The sequence below is a fragment of the Tachyglossus aculeatus genome, chromosome 21 (genome assembly GCF_015852505.1).
Source record: "Tachyglossus aculeatus isolate mTacAcu1 chromosome 21, mTacAcu1.pri, whole genome shotgun sequence".
Taxonomy (NCBI): Eukaryota; Metazoa; Chordata; class Mammalia; order Monotremata; family Tachyglossidae; genus Tachyglossus; species Tachyglossus aculeatus.
The window spans coordinates 17,585,134-17,599,955 of NC_052086.1; the positions used below are offsets into that span (position 1 = coordinate 17,585,134).

Genomic DNA, 14,822 nt, shown 5'->3' on the forward strand with positions numbered 1-14,822 from the left:
AGGCCATGGCTACCTCCATTTTCATGGCAGAAGAGCCACTCAGGTGTATGCACCGTAAGCATGTTACCCAAACAACCTGCTACCCTGGCAAGTCACAAAACAATTTTGCCAAAATAATCCCTGCAGAGTAGCCCTTTGAGAACCTAAAAAGATGGCTTTGTGATGTGGATAGCTGCCCTCTGGGAACCCACCTGCAGTCACCATTCATTTCTTAGTAAGGCTTAATCCTCTGGAAGACAATGCCTTTGGAAAACAGCTTAATTTCAAATATTGGGTCCCATTTATTGATTTCAGTCAAAGGTCAAGAAAAATGTTATAACCTTAGTTCACAATTTCTTCCTATACCCCAGTGCCACAGGCAAGTGGTATGACAATTTCCTTCTTTTATAAGACAGAAATGAGGGCCCGGGGAGGGGAAGTCATTGTGCTAACATCAATCTGTCGTCCAACAAAAAGCAGAAGAAAGACTCACTCCAGCCACCAGACTACAGTATTTTTCATCATAATCCCCTTAGACGTTTCCCATCTCAAACACACATACTTTTCCCTGAAACTGGCAGAGATAACAGGGCATTTAGGACGTCCGCTAAGACTTATAATTACAGTTTTATTTTTGCCCTTCTTAATCATAAAAAAAAATCCCTAACCTTCTAATTATAATTTTATTCTGGCTTCCCAACCTGACGAGTTCAATTCTACCAGCCTCTCTCTTGGTGCTGTTGCCTCTTGGTCACCAGAAAAAGTTTCAATTTACTGGGTGGGTGATTCCAATAAGTGGTTTACACCTATAACTTCTGGGCTCTGAAGCCACTTTGGTTCTTGAAGTAGGAAGGCAAGGTAAGGGCCAACAGAAAACAAAACAGAAACACTGTTTAGCAGCCAGACCACAGCAGTGCCTAAGTTACAAAAACTGAAGCATCTGGGGAGAGCCAGGAGGCCCTCTGCCCAATCCATGATTGGAGGAACAGGGATAATGTCTTAGCTGGACAATGAGATTCAGATCTCCTCACTTATGGTGGGTCTGTAGATGACTGCCCTGAAGAAATGTATTCCCCTAAAATACAAATTCAGCCACGTTAGCCTCCCGTCTTTGGCAGCCATTGTGTTAAATCCCCAAGGTTTAGGGAGTAATTTTATTCACACTTTAAACGCTTCTACAAGTCACTGATTTGTCCAGGCCCCTTAGGACAAAATGTTTTATTACCTGCAAGCATTCCCCATTATATTAAGTAAATGGAATCATTGGAGTGCCCTTGTTTCCACTGTCAGGTACCGGCTCCGCTGCCAGTTTCCCATTTGGAAAATTGTTCAGAATTTCAGAAAATTCCACCTTTCTGTTTCATGGAGAGGTATATAAGATACGTGTCTGCCTGAGCACAAGAAGTGGAATGCCTTTCAATTTTACACTGAAAGTGAGAGTTTTTGAAGTGAAGAGGAAAGGGCAAAATGGGAGGGGATCTCTTGCCATCCTCTCCCACTTTGGCTCCTCGCTTCTTCCCCTGTGAGGCAAACAGACTCGATAGTTGTCTCTGTGCTCTCTGGCTCACCCAGCTCAGCCACCTGAAGTCAGGCTGTAGGGCAGACAACCAAGAGCCCTGAGGAATCCGCTAAGAAGGAGTGTTCAACTGATGTCTTAGGAAACCCAGCTTTTGGGAATGCCATCACAATCCCACTCCAGTAAAAAAAAAATCAGCAGCATGAATGATTCAGGAGAAAAAGTAATAGAGCAGTCCCTTCTTATGGCCTGGAGCTCTGATATGTGGGTTTGGGTGACTGAGGACTAGGAGAAAGGGGCATTGTCATTCTGTGCCCTACATGCGTGTGCTTTCGAACTGGAGAGGAGCCACAATGCAATCAATGAATTGTTCCGTTCTTACCAGTCACAGGCTGGGGCAAAACTGTCCCCTCTAAAGGTCTGGTCACCCCCCCCCTTCACAAAGTGAGAGAACACAGGACCATCTACTGTAATTCCAAGCTCACAACTCTGCCCGTCAGCTTATCTTTGGACTTCTCTCCCGAGTGCCGGTTTTCCCACTGCCAGAGCAAAGAATCCCACCCCTGCAAAAGGCAAAAGAGCAAGAAAGCCCCTCAGAGGCCTGGATGCACACTTACCCTGCTCATAGGCCTCCATCCTCTGCTCAGAGGCTTAAATGCACCGAAAGGCAGAAGGTAATAGAGAATTGTCAGAGGCCAGGAGCGGAGTTTCAGGGCAGGCCTAGACATACAGCTTAGCTGGCCCAACCTCCGTCTCAGGGCCAGCTGGGGAAATTGCAACCTGTAGAATCACACACACACATACACACAGTAAGGGTCAGCCTGTGGGCTCAGCTTGGTAATCACTTGTCGAACTCAGGTCTTCCAGGGCAGCCTGCTTTGACAGGTCTAGCACATCTCTAATTCTCGCCGTAGAAACATTAATGGAGAGTCACACTTGAAACTGGCACTTAAGTGAAAGGAATTTAGTACTCAGAGGAGTGTGCATCCTGAGGATGCCCTTCCGTTAGATATAACGCTGAGACTCCGGCTAAAGGGGAAAAACCAAGGCAACGCGCACCACAGCCTGCGTAGCCGGCCCCTCCAAAATGCAAAAAGGCCCTGGAGGAGCAGGAAAGAAGAGGAAAACCAGTATTTTGAGTCTTAATCTCTTGTTTCTTGACTATTTATGCCCCCATGGCTCTACAGTGAAACAGAAAACTGCCTAAGTTCCAAATTCATGATGGTATGGGTCCTTCCTAACTGCTTCTTGGGAGGTGGACTAGAAATACGGGGAGTGGGAGATTTTTATTACGGCGGTTCTCTCAAATATCATCAATCGTATTTATTGAGCGCTTACTGTGTGCAGGGCACTGTACTAAGCACTTGGGAAGTACAAGTTGGTAACATATAGAGACAGTCCCTACCCAGCAGTGGGGTTTTGACTGGAGAGAATGCGTTGACCGCCATCCCGCAACTGCTGATCATATGAGAGTTTGGTATCAAAATAACACTGAAAGCACTTCAAAAAGGAGCCTCTGATAAATGGAAGGAACACTATCATTAAGAACACTGAAAACTGGATTAAAAAACTAGGTAGAAATTAAATCCCAGCCCCTGCACTAAGCTATTCCGTAAATAGGGCAGGGCCTATTGATTAGTCATGGCCGCTAATGAGTCCTTATAAACCACCACAGTATAGAGAAGTGGTGTGGTTCAGTGAAAAGAGCACAGGCTTTGGAGTCAGAGGTCATGGGTTCAAATCCCTGCTCCACCACTTGTCAGCTGTGTGATTTAGGGCAAGTCACTTCACTTCTCTGTGCCTGTTACCTCATCTGTAAAATGGGGATTAAGACTGTGAACCCCATGTGGGACAACCTGATCACCCTGTAACCTTCCCAGCACTTAGAACAGTGCCTTGCACATGATAAGTGCTTAATAAATGCCATCATCATTATTACTATTATAGTCCCTTGAAGAAAAGGAGTATGAAAACAATAATAATAATAATTGTGGTATTTGTTAAGCGCTATGTGCCAGGCGCTGTACTAAGAGCTGGGGCTGGATATGAGCAAATCAGGTTGGAGACAGTCCCTGTCCCACATGGGGCTCACAGTCTTAATCCCCATTCTACAGATGAGGTAACTGAGGCACAGAGAAGTGAAGTGACTTGCTCAAAGTCACTCAGCAGGCACATGGAGGATCCAGGATTAGAACCCAGGTCCTTCTGACCCCCAGGCCCGTGCTCTATCCAGTAGGCCGAGCTAGTCCTCTACAACTTTCTACACTTATTATAATTAATCGTATTTATTGAGCGATTACCGTGGGCAAAGCACTGTACTGTGGCGGTCCGGGGCCATTTTGGGGACTGTCAGTGTTCAGAAGACAGGGAGCTAATTAAGGAAGGCTGCAGTATTGATTTTTTTAAAAATCCCCAACACAATTTATTTAGCATGTGTAATTCGGCTCACTGAGTGCCACACAGCTCATGTAACCAAAGTGGGTTTGTCAGCTGCAGCTGTGCGAGTTGTCCCTGCAAACAGTTGTGTTTAAAAAAGATTTCTGCGGGGAGGGCAAACTTGATTTTTCCCTAAACTGTTTTCCGAGAACTAGGAACAACCTGGGGAGTAACGAAAAGGCGGCATTAGCAGAGACGGATGCGTCCTGACGGCAGGTAAGGGGCAATTGGCTGTCACATGAAACTGCTACAGGAAATAAGGCACAGGGCTGGGGCCTGAATGGGGGCAGGAAAAAAGGTGAGAAAAAGCTGAAGCTTTTCAGCCAGAGTGACTGTGCTTTCTTTCCTGGCCCCCTGGGGTAGGGATTTCCTGACTGGCTGGCTGGGGTCGCCGGGCGGTGAGGAGCCATTTGTATGCAAAGGGCCAGATCTGTGGAGCCGACCTCCCGCTCAGGGAAACAGATCAAAGATAGAAGGTGAGGAAAACCAATGAACCAAAGAGAAATAAAACAGAAGTGCCGGCAACTCAGAATTTGTGGATTTGGAGTTTTCCTCCCGTACTTCCTCCAAAGCCACGGAGAGGGGAAAAATCCGCATTTTGTGAGCACAAGAAAGCCTGATGCTCCCTCTCCCTTCAGGTAGAAAAAATATATAAACAAAACCGAGGGATTGAGTGGGGTGGGGAGGGGGAAGGACACAGAAAGGCCTTCCCAGACTGAGCCCCTTCCTTCCTCTCCATCTCGTCACCCTCTCCATCCCCCCCATCTTACCTCCTTCTCTTCCCCACAGCACCTGTATATATGTCTGTACATATTTATTACTCTATTTTACTTGTACATATCTATTCTATTTTATTTTGTTAGTATGTTTGGTTTTGTTCTCTGTCTCCCCCTTTTAGACTGTGAGCCCACTGTTGGGTGGGGACTGTCTCTATATGTTGCCAACTTGGACTTCCCAAGCGCTTAGTACAGTGCTCTGCACACAGTAAGCGCTCAATAAATACGATTGATTGATTGATTACCTCCTTCCCTTCCCCACAGCACCTGTATATATGTCTGTACATATTTATTACTCTATTTTACTTGTACATATCTATTCTATTTATTTTATTTTGTTAGTATGTTTGGTTTTGTTCTCTGTCTCCCCCTTTTAGACTGTGAGCCCACTGTTGGGTAGGGACTGTCTCTATATGTTGCCAACTTGTACTTCCCAAGCGCTTAGTACAGTGCTCTGCACACAGTAAGCGCTCAATAAATACAATTACCTCCTTCCCTTCCCCACAGCACCTGTATATATGTATATATGTCTGTACATATTTATTACTCTATTTATTTTACTTGTACATATCTTTTCTATTTATTTTATTTTGTTAGTATGTTTGGTTTTGCTCTCTGTCTCCCCCTTTTAGGCTGTGAGCCCACTGTTGGGTAGGGACTGTCTCTATATGTTGCCAACTTGTACTTCCCAAGCGCTTAGTACAGTGCTCTGCACACAGTAAGTGCTCAATAAAATACGTTTGATAGATTGACTGATTAATTTATCAGTTATATTGGACTCTCCCAAGGGCTTAGTACAGGGCTGTGCACTCAGCAAATACCCCTACGGAACTTAGGCACAGAGAATAATAATCATAAATAATAATGGTGGTATTTGTTGAGCGCTTACTATGTGCAGGGCGCTTTTCTATGCGCTGGGGAGGTTACAAGGTGATCAGGTTCTATTCTATTTATTTTATTTTGTTAATATGTTTTGTTCTCTGACTCCTCCTTCTAGACTGTGAGCCCACTGTCGGGTAGGGACTGTCTCTATATGTTGCCAACTTGTACTTCCCAAGCGCTTAGTCCAGTGCTCTGCACACAGTAAGCGCTCAATAAATACGATTGATTGATTAATTTACGGAGCAGTAAAGCTAGGGTCTGACAGCCCTGCTCCGCCGGCTGCTCTCGCCCCAGGGGAAAGAGAGAGAGGGAAAAAAAAAAAGATGGAGTCAGGAGCTGCTGAGGCTTCTCTGTGACCAGTTTCTTATGCTAGGATTTGTCCGGGGTTTCTGTTCTAACGAATTTTCTCTCACTTTTGCCCCTGAAGGGCCTGAGGACGGCTTAGGGGGTGGGCAGACCACCTGGTAACAGGCTGGAAAGGGGGGGGAAAGGAAAAGGGAGGGCTTCTTCTCCGAGGTTCCCTCTTCACTGCAGAAGATAACGGACCAATCCCCGCAGAGCTGCATCCTGCCTCCTTGTTCCAAATCCCCCCCCCCAGGGCTCGGCCCCGGCTGGGGACCACCCTCAGAGGGGGGTTGCCCCCCCCCCACTCCAGGCCTTGCATCGTCATCATCATCAATCGTATTTATTGAGCGCTTACTGTGTGCAGGGCACTGTACTAAGCGCTTGGGAAGTCCAAGTTGGCAACATATACAGTCCCTACCCAACAGTGGGCTCACAGTCTGAAAGGGGGAGACAAAACCAAACATACTAACAAAATAAAATAAATAGAATAGATATGCACAAGCAAAATAAATAAATAGAGTGATAAATATGTACAAACATATATACATATATACAGGTGCTGTGGGGAAGGGAAGGAGGTAAGATGGAGGGATGGAGAGGGGGACGAGCGGGAGAGGAAGGAAGGGGCTCAGTCTGGGAAGGCCTCCTGGAGGAGGTGAGCTCCCAGTAGGGCCTTGAAGGGAGGAAGAACCTCGACCCCCCGGCCCTCGTCCTCCCCCGGGCCTGGAATGCCCTCCCTCTGCCCATCCGCCAAGCTCACTCTCTTCCTCCCTTCAAGGCCCTACCGAGAGCTCACCTCCTCCAGGAGGCCTTCCCACACTGAGCCCCTTCCTTCCTCTCCCCCCCCATCCCCATCTTACCTCCTTCCCTTCCCCACAGCACCTATGTACATATTTATTACTCTATTTTACTCGCACATATCTATTCTATTTAATTTCGTTAGCATGTTTGGTTTTGTTCTCTGTCTCCCCCTCTTAGCCTGTGAGCCCACTGTTGGGTAGGGACTGTCTCTATATGTTGCCAAAGCGCTTAGCACAGTGCTCTGCACCAAGTAAGCGCTCAATAAATACGATTGATTGATCCTAAGGAAGGAGGCGGGGGGGGGGGGGGTTCCCACTGTTGGGTAGGGACTGTCTCTATATGTTGCCAAAGCGCTTAGTACAGTGCTCTGCACCAAGTAAGCGCTCAATAAATACGATTGATTGATTGATCCTAAGGAAGGAGGCGGGGGGGGGGGGGTTCCCCAAGAGGCCCTTCCTTCGGGAACCTTTTTACTCCTAAGCAAGCGTCTCCCCATCGGGCCCCTAAGGGGGTTGACTGTCCTTAGGCCCAACAAAGGCTTGGCGGGGGGCCCTGGGGCTCCTCCATCCCCCTCCCCAGCCCGCAGAGGCCCGCACCCCGGGCCCGGTACCTGAAAGAGCCTCTCCTCCTCCTCCTCTTTCTTCCTCCTCCTCCTCCCCTGGCCAGCTGCTGCCCTTCCCCGGGCGCGGCCGGGGAACGGTAAACTTTGCGGAGGTTGTAGCAATTGGGGGGGGAGGGTTAGATACAAAAGAAAAACCCCGACGGCATCTCACCATTTCCCTGCGTGCAGGTCGGGGCCCGGCGGGCTGTTGGATTGACACATGGTGGGTTTCTCGGCCCCTTCCCCCTCCGGCTCGGGGCCAAGCGGCCGGCTCCCGGATTCAGCTCCCGAATTCCCGGCTCTTCCCGCTCCCGGCGGTGGTTTGATGGTGAGGCCCCCGAGGCTCGGCTCCCGGGCTATATTGCAAACACACAGGCGGCCGGGTCACCGGCGGAGGCCCGGGTGGGCGGGGATTGCCTGCCCGCCAAAACCCCACCTCGCCCGGGGGCGTCTATTACGGGAAGGGCTGCGGTGCGATAGTCCCCGGAGCCCAGCTGAGGCCCGGCGAGGGGAAGGGGAGGAGGAGGGGAAGGAGCAGGAGCAGGAGGAGGGGGAGGGATGAGAAGCAATTCCCAGCTTGGAGTCTGCACTGCAGCAGCCGCAGCTCCATCAGGGATGGCCTGCCTTGGCGGCCAGATCATCATCATCAGAGCACTGTACTAAGCGCTTGGGAAGTACAGGCAACACACAGAGACAGTCCCTGCCCTCCCTCACCTCCTCCAGGAGGCCTTCCCAGACTGAGCCCCTTCCTTCCTCTCTCCCTCTCCATCCCCCCCATCTTACCTCCTTCCCTTCCCCACAGCACCTGTATATATGTTTGTACATATTTTTTACTCTATTTTACTTGTACATATCTATTCTATTTATTTTATTTTGTTAATATGTTTGGTTTTGTTCCCTGTCCCCCCCTTTTAGACTGTGAGCCCGCTGTTGGGTAGGGACTGTCTCTGTGTGTTGCCAATTTGTACTTCCCAAGCGCTTAGTACAGTGCTCTGCACATAGTAAGCGCTCAATAAATACGATTGATGATGATGATGATGCCCAACAGTGGGCTCACAGTCTAAAACGGGGAGACGGAGAACAAAACCAAACATACTAACAAAATAAAATAAATAGAATAGATATGTACAAGTAAAATAGAGGAATAAATATGTACAAACATATATGCATATATACAGGTGCTGTGGGGAAGGGAAGGAGGTAAGATGGGGGGATGGAGGGGGGACGAGGGGGAGAGGAAGGAAGGGGCTCAGTCTGGGAAGGCTTCCTGGAGGAGGAGGAAGAGAGCTAGCTTGGCGGATGGGCAGAGGGAGGGCATTCCAGTGATGATGATTTTTGTTAAGCACTTACTATAATAATAATAATAATAATAATGATGGTATTTGTTAAGCACTTCCTATGTGCCAAGCACTGTTCTAACCGTCAGGGAGATACAAGGTCATCAGGTTGTCCCAGGTCTGGGCTGCCTTGGCGGCCAGATGGACGATGATGATGGTTTTTGTTAAGCGCTTACTATAATAATAATAATAATAATGATGATGGGATTTGTTAAGCGCTTCCTATGTGCCAAGCACTGTTCTAACCCCCGGGAAGATGCAAGGTCATCAGGTTGTCCCAGGTCTGGGCTGCCTTGGTGGCCAGATGGATGATGATGATGATGGTTTTTGTTAAGTGCTTACTATAATAATAATAATAATAATGGTATTTGTTAAGCGCTTCCCATGTGCCAAGCACTGTTCTAACCGCCGGGGAGATACAAGGTCATAGGGTTGTCCCAGGTCTGGGCTGCCTTGGCAGCCAGATGGATGATGATGATGTTTTTTGTTAAGCGCTTACTATAATAATAATAATAATAATAGGATTTGTTAAGCGCTTCCTATGTGCCAAGCACTGTTCTAACCACCGGGGAGGTACAAGGTCATCAGGTTGTCCCAGGTCTGGGCTGCCTTGGCAGCCAGATGGATGATGATGATGGTCATCAGGTTGTCCCACATGTGGCTCACAGTCTTCATCCCCATTTTACAGGTGAGGTAACCGAGGCCCAGAAAAGGGAAGTGACTTGTCACATGGCTGACAAGTGGCGGAGCCGACATTCACTCATTCGTTCAATCGTATTTACTGAGCGCTTATTGTGTGCAGAGCACTGTACTAAGCGCTTGGGAAGTACAAGTTGGCAACGTATAGAGACGATCCCTACCCAACAGCGGGCTCACAGTCTAGACATGAGAACCCATGACCTCTGACTCCCAAGGCTGGGCTCTTTCCACTGAGCCACAATGCTTCAAGTACTAAGTGCTGAAAATAGTAATGATGGTATTTGTTAAGCGCTTACTATGTTCACAGCACTGAAAGTAATAATTACGGTATTTGTTAAGCACTATGTGCCAAGCACTGTTCTAAGTGCTGGAGTTGAAACAAGGTAATCAGGTTGTCTCCATGTGGGGCTCACAGTCTCAATCCCCATTTTACAGATAGGCCCGGAGAAGTGAAGTGACTTGCCCAAGGTCACACAGCAGACAAGTGGCGGAGTTGGGATTAGAACCCACGTCCTCTGACTTTTAAGCCTGTGCTTTTGCCACTAGGCCACACTGCTTCTCAGGATAGGTGGGTGGGCCTGCACTGCCCAGGCTTGGAACAGATTAAATTGATTGATTGATTGATTGATTAAATCAATGGCAGGGTCAGGAAGATGCCTAGATCGCCCCAGAAATTATAGGGCGGGGGGGGCGGGACCGCATTCTGCACATTTTCAGCAACACGGGACTAAAAATGCACAACTCACTCCACGTCTCAGACAAGACTGGGGTTCCACACAGGGACGTGACTCTCCGTTTACCTCCAAAATATTGAAGCTGAATGTAAAGTCCTTAGCGGAAGAGCCGTGGACAAAAGATACCCCCGCCCCATTCCCCACTGCCAGAAAGAATCTCAGGTCACCAAGGGAGGGAAACTAGACTGGGTGGAGGGTAGAGCTGCTGATTTTCTGTCCTTATTCTCCAAGATATATAGAAATAGGCTCCATTGGGGCTTGTGGCTCCCTTTTTTTAGATCCGCATTAGACATCCGGAGATCCTCGCCCTGTCAAATCTAAACTCGTTTTCTGCAGGGAATGACGTGCCTGCTACTTCCCTTGCATTAGACTCTCTCAAACAGTTAGTACAGTGCTCTGCATATAGTAAGCCCTCAATAAATACCATTGATGGACTGCAATTTTAGAAGGAAGGTTAGTAAAATGGGGAAGTGGAAATCAACCCTAATTCAGGAGGGGTACTAGAGCTATATCATTCCACTTAGACCCAAAAACAAGAAATCCCTCTTGCTTAGGTCACGTGTTACCTAAGTCACAGTTAACCTGGGAAGATCTATTCGGTTCTATATTCATTTTAAAGCTTATACAATGTTGATGAGCTGACTCCTAATCAGATGCACAGAAAATCAGGAGTGCTTTAATGGTATATGCCCGTTTCCCTTCTTAATGCGCCTACAGTACCTCAACTACGATCACATCACATAAACACAATCAAGGCTCCTCACGGCTTTTCCCTAGAATTGAGATTCCTTTCCTCTGGGGTATCCCAGCTGGAATCTGACCCTTCTGGAGGGGAAGATTCCAAGCTTCTCTTGGTCCTGGATGACGGATCATCACGCTTTACCCATCCTTTATTCTCCTTGACCGCCAGTCCACAAGACCCACCCAACCAGCTCTCCAGTGTTAACTTGCCACTTTGGCTCTACCTGATAGATCTTTGTTCCTGCCTTCATTATTAAAATTGGTCTGAGACCCACTGTAATATTTGAATTTCAAGTCTCCACACCGATGGGGCGAGAGAAAAGGAAAATGGCCATGGACCAGCAATGAGGAGGGGGTAGAATCAGCAATCAGGGCCGGAGATAAGCCCAGGAGCATCTTTCTCTGACTCGTCCCAGTCCAGCATCCACGGGGACTGACTTCCTAAAGCTCCTGGCTCACACCTCTATCCTGGCCTGAGAAACGTTAAGTGGTTATGTTCTCTAGGGTCCCAAGGTGAGTTTATGGCTCAGTCACTCCTTATTTTGAGCACTGCCCTAGAGATCGGGGATTCAGCTCCGGTTTCACTGAGAATGAAGAGGAGTGTGTGCTGTAGGATGCGGGGTTTGGAGAGTGCAAGGAAATGAAAGGAAAACATGGAGAGGCTTGAGGGAATTGGAGGGGGAAGCCTAGGCATTACTGCCACTCCTCAGGGACAATCACAGGATCTGCTGTGGCCCCATCCTATTTGCTGCACTTACTCATTTCCAGAGAAGTTGCCCCTCCTCCTGATCAGGCATCACACCCTAAGAAGGCTGCATGCTACCGACCTCATTGCATTTTCAAAAACTCAAATACCTGGGTATTAGCATAGAGATGAGCCTGCGCCTCCTCCCGCAGATACCTGTTTATACAGTGACACGCAAACACACACGGACAGCTGCCGCACAGACAATCTCTAGGAGACGAGGGGGAGAAGAGATGTACCGTCAGATGTTTAACAAACGGAATTTGGAACCAGAATCTGGGATTTTCCTGCTCTCTCCCCAGCGGCATATTCAGCAAATGGAGGATTGCTTAACCCCTCTAACTTTCCTTCCTCCTCCACTTCCCACTGTACATGAAACTGCGAAATTCCAGTCATAAAAGGCAGCAGAGAGCCAACTGATTCTTGATGGGGTGGAGCAGAGGATCTTCCTCCTGTTCTCTAATAATAATAATAATAATCATCATAATGTTGGTATTTGTTAAGCACTTAGTATGTGTCAAGCAGTGTTCTAAGCACTGGGGGGTTAGAAGGTATTCAGGGTTGTCCTATGTGTGGTCACAGGATTAAGACATTTTCCAGATGAGGTAACTGAGGCACAGAGAAGTGAAGTGACTTGCCCAAAGTCACACAGCTGGCAAGTGGCGGAGCCAGACTTTAAACCCATGACCTCTGACTCTTTCCACTGAGCCACGCTGCTTCTCTGATGCCGCTTAACAAACCTCACGCCTTTTGGTTCAAGGCTTGGGTGGCAGTCGTGAGTAGGGCTGGGTTTTTTTGGTTTTGTTTTTTAGGTCCATTAGGGATCTGCCCACTGGATATAGTGAGTCTCTTTCAGGCACAATCCCACAGTACCAAAATCTCAGCACTACATAAATTCTGTAAGGAAACGCCAGAGTGAAAGATGCTAAAACCTGGCGTGGCCTAGTGCCTAGAGCAAGGGACTGGGAGCCAGAAGGTCATGGGTCCTAATCCTGGCTCTGCCACTTGTCTGCTGTGTGACCTCGGGCAAATCACTTCACTTCTCTGGGCCTCAGTTCCCTCATCTGGAAAATGGGAATGAGACTGAGCCCCAGGTGTGTGAGCCCAAGGACTGTGTCCAACCTGATTCACCTGTATCCACCCCAGCGCTTAGCAAGGCACATAGCACTGAACAGATACCACAATCATTATAATTATTATTACTATTGAGCCTCCTTTTGCCCAACTCTTCTCCCAGGTTCTGAGGCAGAACAGAGGAAAGCAAGTGTCCTAGTGGGTTCCTGGGCCCACCTGCTGTACGTCTTTTGCCACAGAGGAAAGAGAAGCTAACATCTGGTTCATCCAGGCCCAGACCCAAGGTGTGAAAGGAAACTCACCTCTGAGACCAATATAGATTTAGATTGCCAATCTTGGAGGGCTGGTCACCAAGTTCCCCTTTGTCCCTGTCTAGATCCATTTTAGGGGAAGGAAAGCAACAGTAAGTTCTAAGGGTAAAAAGTGTGGCTGATGATCTAATAATACTAAAAAGTTCATTCATCAGCGAAGTATCTTTACTGGTCACAAATCACCTTTCTTCTATCCTTGCCCTAGGCCCTGTCTCAAAGAGGATGCAAGAGTCCCCAAAGTGGGCAACTGGAGACCAAGACCAATGTGCCGTGATTCTGTACACTGGAGTAGCAGATTTAAAATCACGAGGCTACCCTACTCCCAGCCAGAAACAATATGGCACGTTGGCCTTGTACAATGCACTCCCATGCTGGGTTAGGGACTTTTTTTTTTGTTTTTTAAGGTTCAAAGCACCCAGTGAAGAGGAAACAGGAAAAGACCCCCCCCCCCACCCAGTGCAACCGCAATGGCACTGATCCTCTATCAGGGAGTCAGTTGTAAGCCCTATAGCGTGCTTCACCTCTTTCTTGAATATTTCCTGCATTCAGGTTTGTAACGGTGTAAATGATGACTATTGCCCTCAGTGCAAGTCGAAAATCCCAAATGGAGGCACCTCAACCTACCCGACAATCAACTGGAATGGATAAATCCTGGGATTCCTATTGCCTAAGACAACTGGCTGGGGGAATCTGACAGATATCAAGGTCTAACTGTACCTCTATGCTTTGCTCAAAACCCAAAGAACCTTTCAACTGGGGTTTTTCTCCCCCCAGTCCCAATCGAAGTAAAGCCTCAGCACCCCTAGGGTAGATAATTAAAGCATAGGATGACTGATTCACCAACTACTACCACTAAAATTGGCTAGCCCTGGAGGGAAACAGCAGAGGTTTAACAGCAGCACAGGAATAGCAAACATCCCCAGCTGACAAGGCAGCAAGTCATTTGGCAATTCAGATTTGGAAAAGGCACTTGGAAGTCATCAAGGAATAGCCCAACTCTTCCTCTGAAGACTTAGCAGAGCACTACTTATCTGATTACTCATCTCAATCAAACTCAACTCTCAAGAGGAGAATTGTGTAGAGTTCCATACTGCTTGTAATTTTTTAAAGTGGATTTGGGGGAGAATATAACTAACCAAAACAAATCTTCGGCCTCAGGAAGACACTGACACTGCTGTCTAGAAAGCTGAATAACTGTAGAAATAAAAAAAAAGTTATTCACAACTTATTACAGTCCCAACAGCATGGGCTGTTTCACATATACCTTGAATTTGGAGATGCTGCTTCCCCCGGGGTGGGAAGGGAAATCCTGACTCACTGGTAAAAGTCGGGGTTAACTGCCGGCTTTTGTTCTTCCATTTTAGAAGGAAGAACAAAAACCCACAACTTGCTAAGCATTTTCTGTTTCCTGAGCTGTAAATAGACTTAAAAAATGGCAAGGATGCATCAAGCAGGGGTCTGAACAATTGGATTCCCTTTACCTAGGAGCAAAATAAGGAGTGGGTTTTGGAATGAATCCCCATTGAGCCCCTTGATTCTACAAATAGGAAACTAGAATTTCGCATTCTCGTCATCTACAAAAATGATGGAATGATTCCCCATTGAGCCCCTCGATTTTACAAAAAGGAAACTAGAATTTTGCATTCTCGTCATCTACGCTGCCAGGCAGCAGCGGGGGAAAAAAGGAGCCCCAGGAAAATGTAGGCCCTCCTCTTCGGCAACGGGCTTCAGAAAAACGGTTTTTAAAACTTCTGAGACGACCGCCCCACCCTCTTCGTCACCACCGCTCAGCCATGTGTCTGACAAGCAAATAGGGATGAAGGAAACTTTGTCAGGGTCCCAACT

The 14,822-nt window shown here is 47.7% G+C and overlaps 1 protein-coding gene across 3 annotated transcripts in view; it reads right to left on the reverse strand.

Moving 5' to 3' along the window:
* PISD (phosphatidylserine decarboxylase) overlaps positions 1 to 14,822 on the reverse strand; it is a 54,782-nt gene that overhangs the window by 11,193 nt on the left and 28,767 nt on the right. For 2 of the 3 annotated variants that reach the window (XR_005455340.1, XM_038762513.1), the window contains exons 2-3: positions 7,509 to 7,692; positions 2,113 to 2,275 (exon numbers count right to left, since the gene is read on the reverse strand). The exons of the other annotated variant lie outside the window; for it this stretch is intronic. Coding sequence is in view for 1 of the 2 variants with exons in the window: in XM_038762513.1 (XP_038618441.1) it covers positions 2,113 to 2,275; positions 7,509 to 7,692 (347 nt within the window). In the remaining variant the exon portion in view is untranslated. The remainder of the gene's footprint in view (positions 1 to 2,112; positions 2,276 to 7,508; positions 7,693 to 14,822) is intronic. 3 annotated transcript variants of the gene reach the window in all.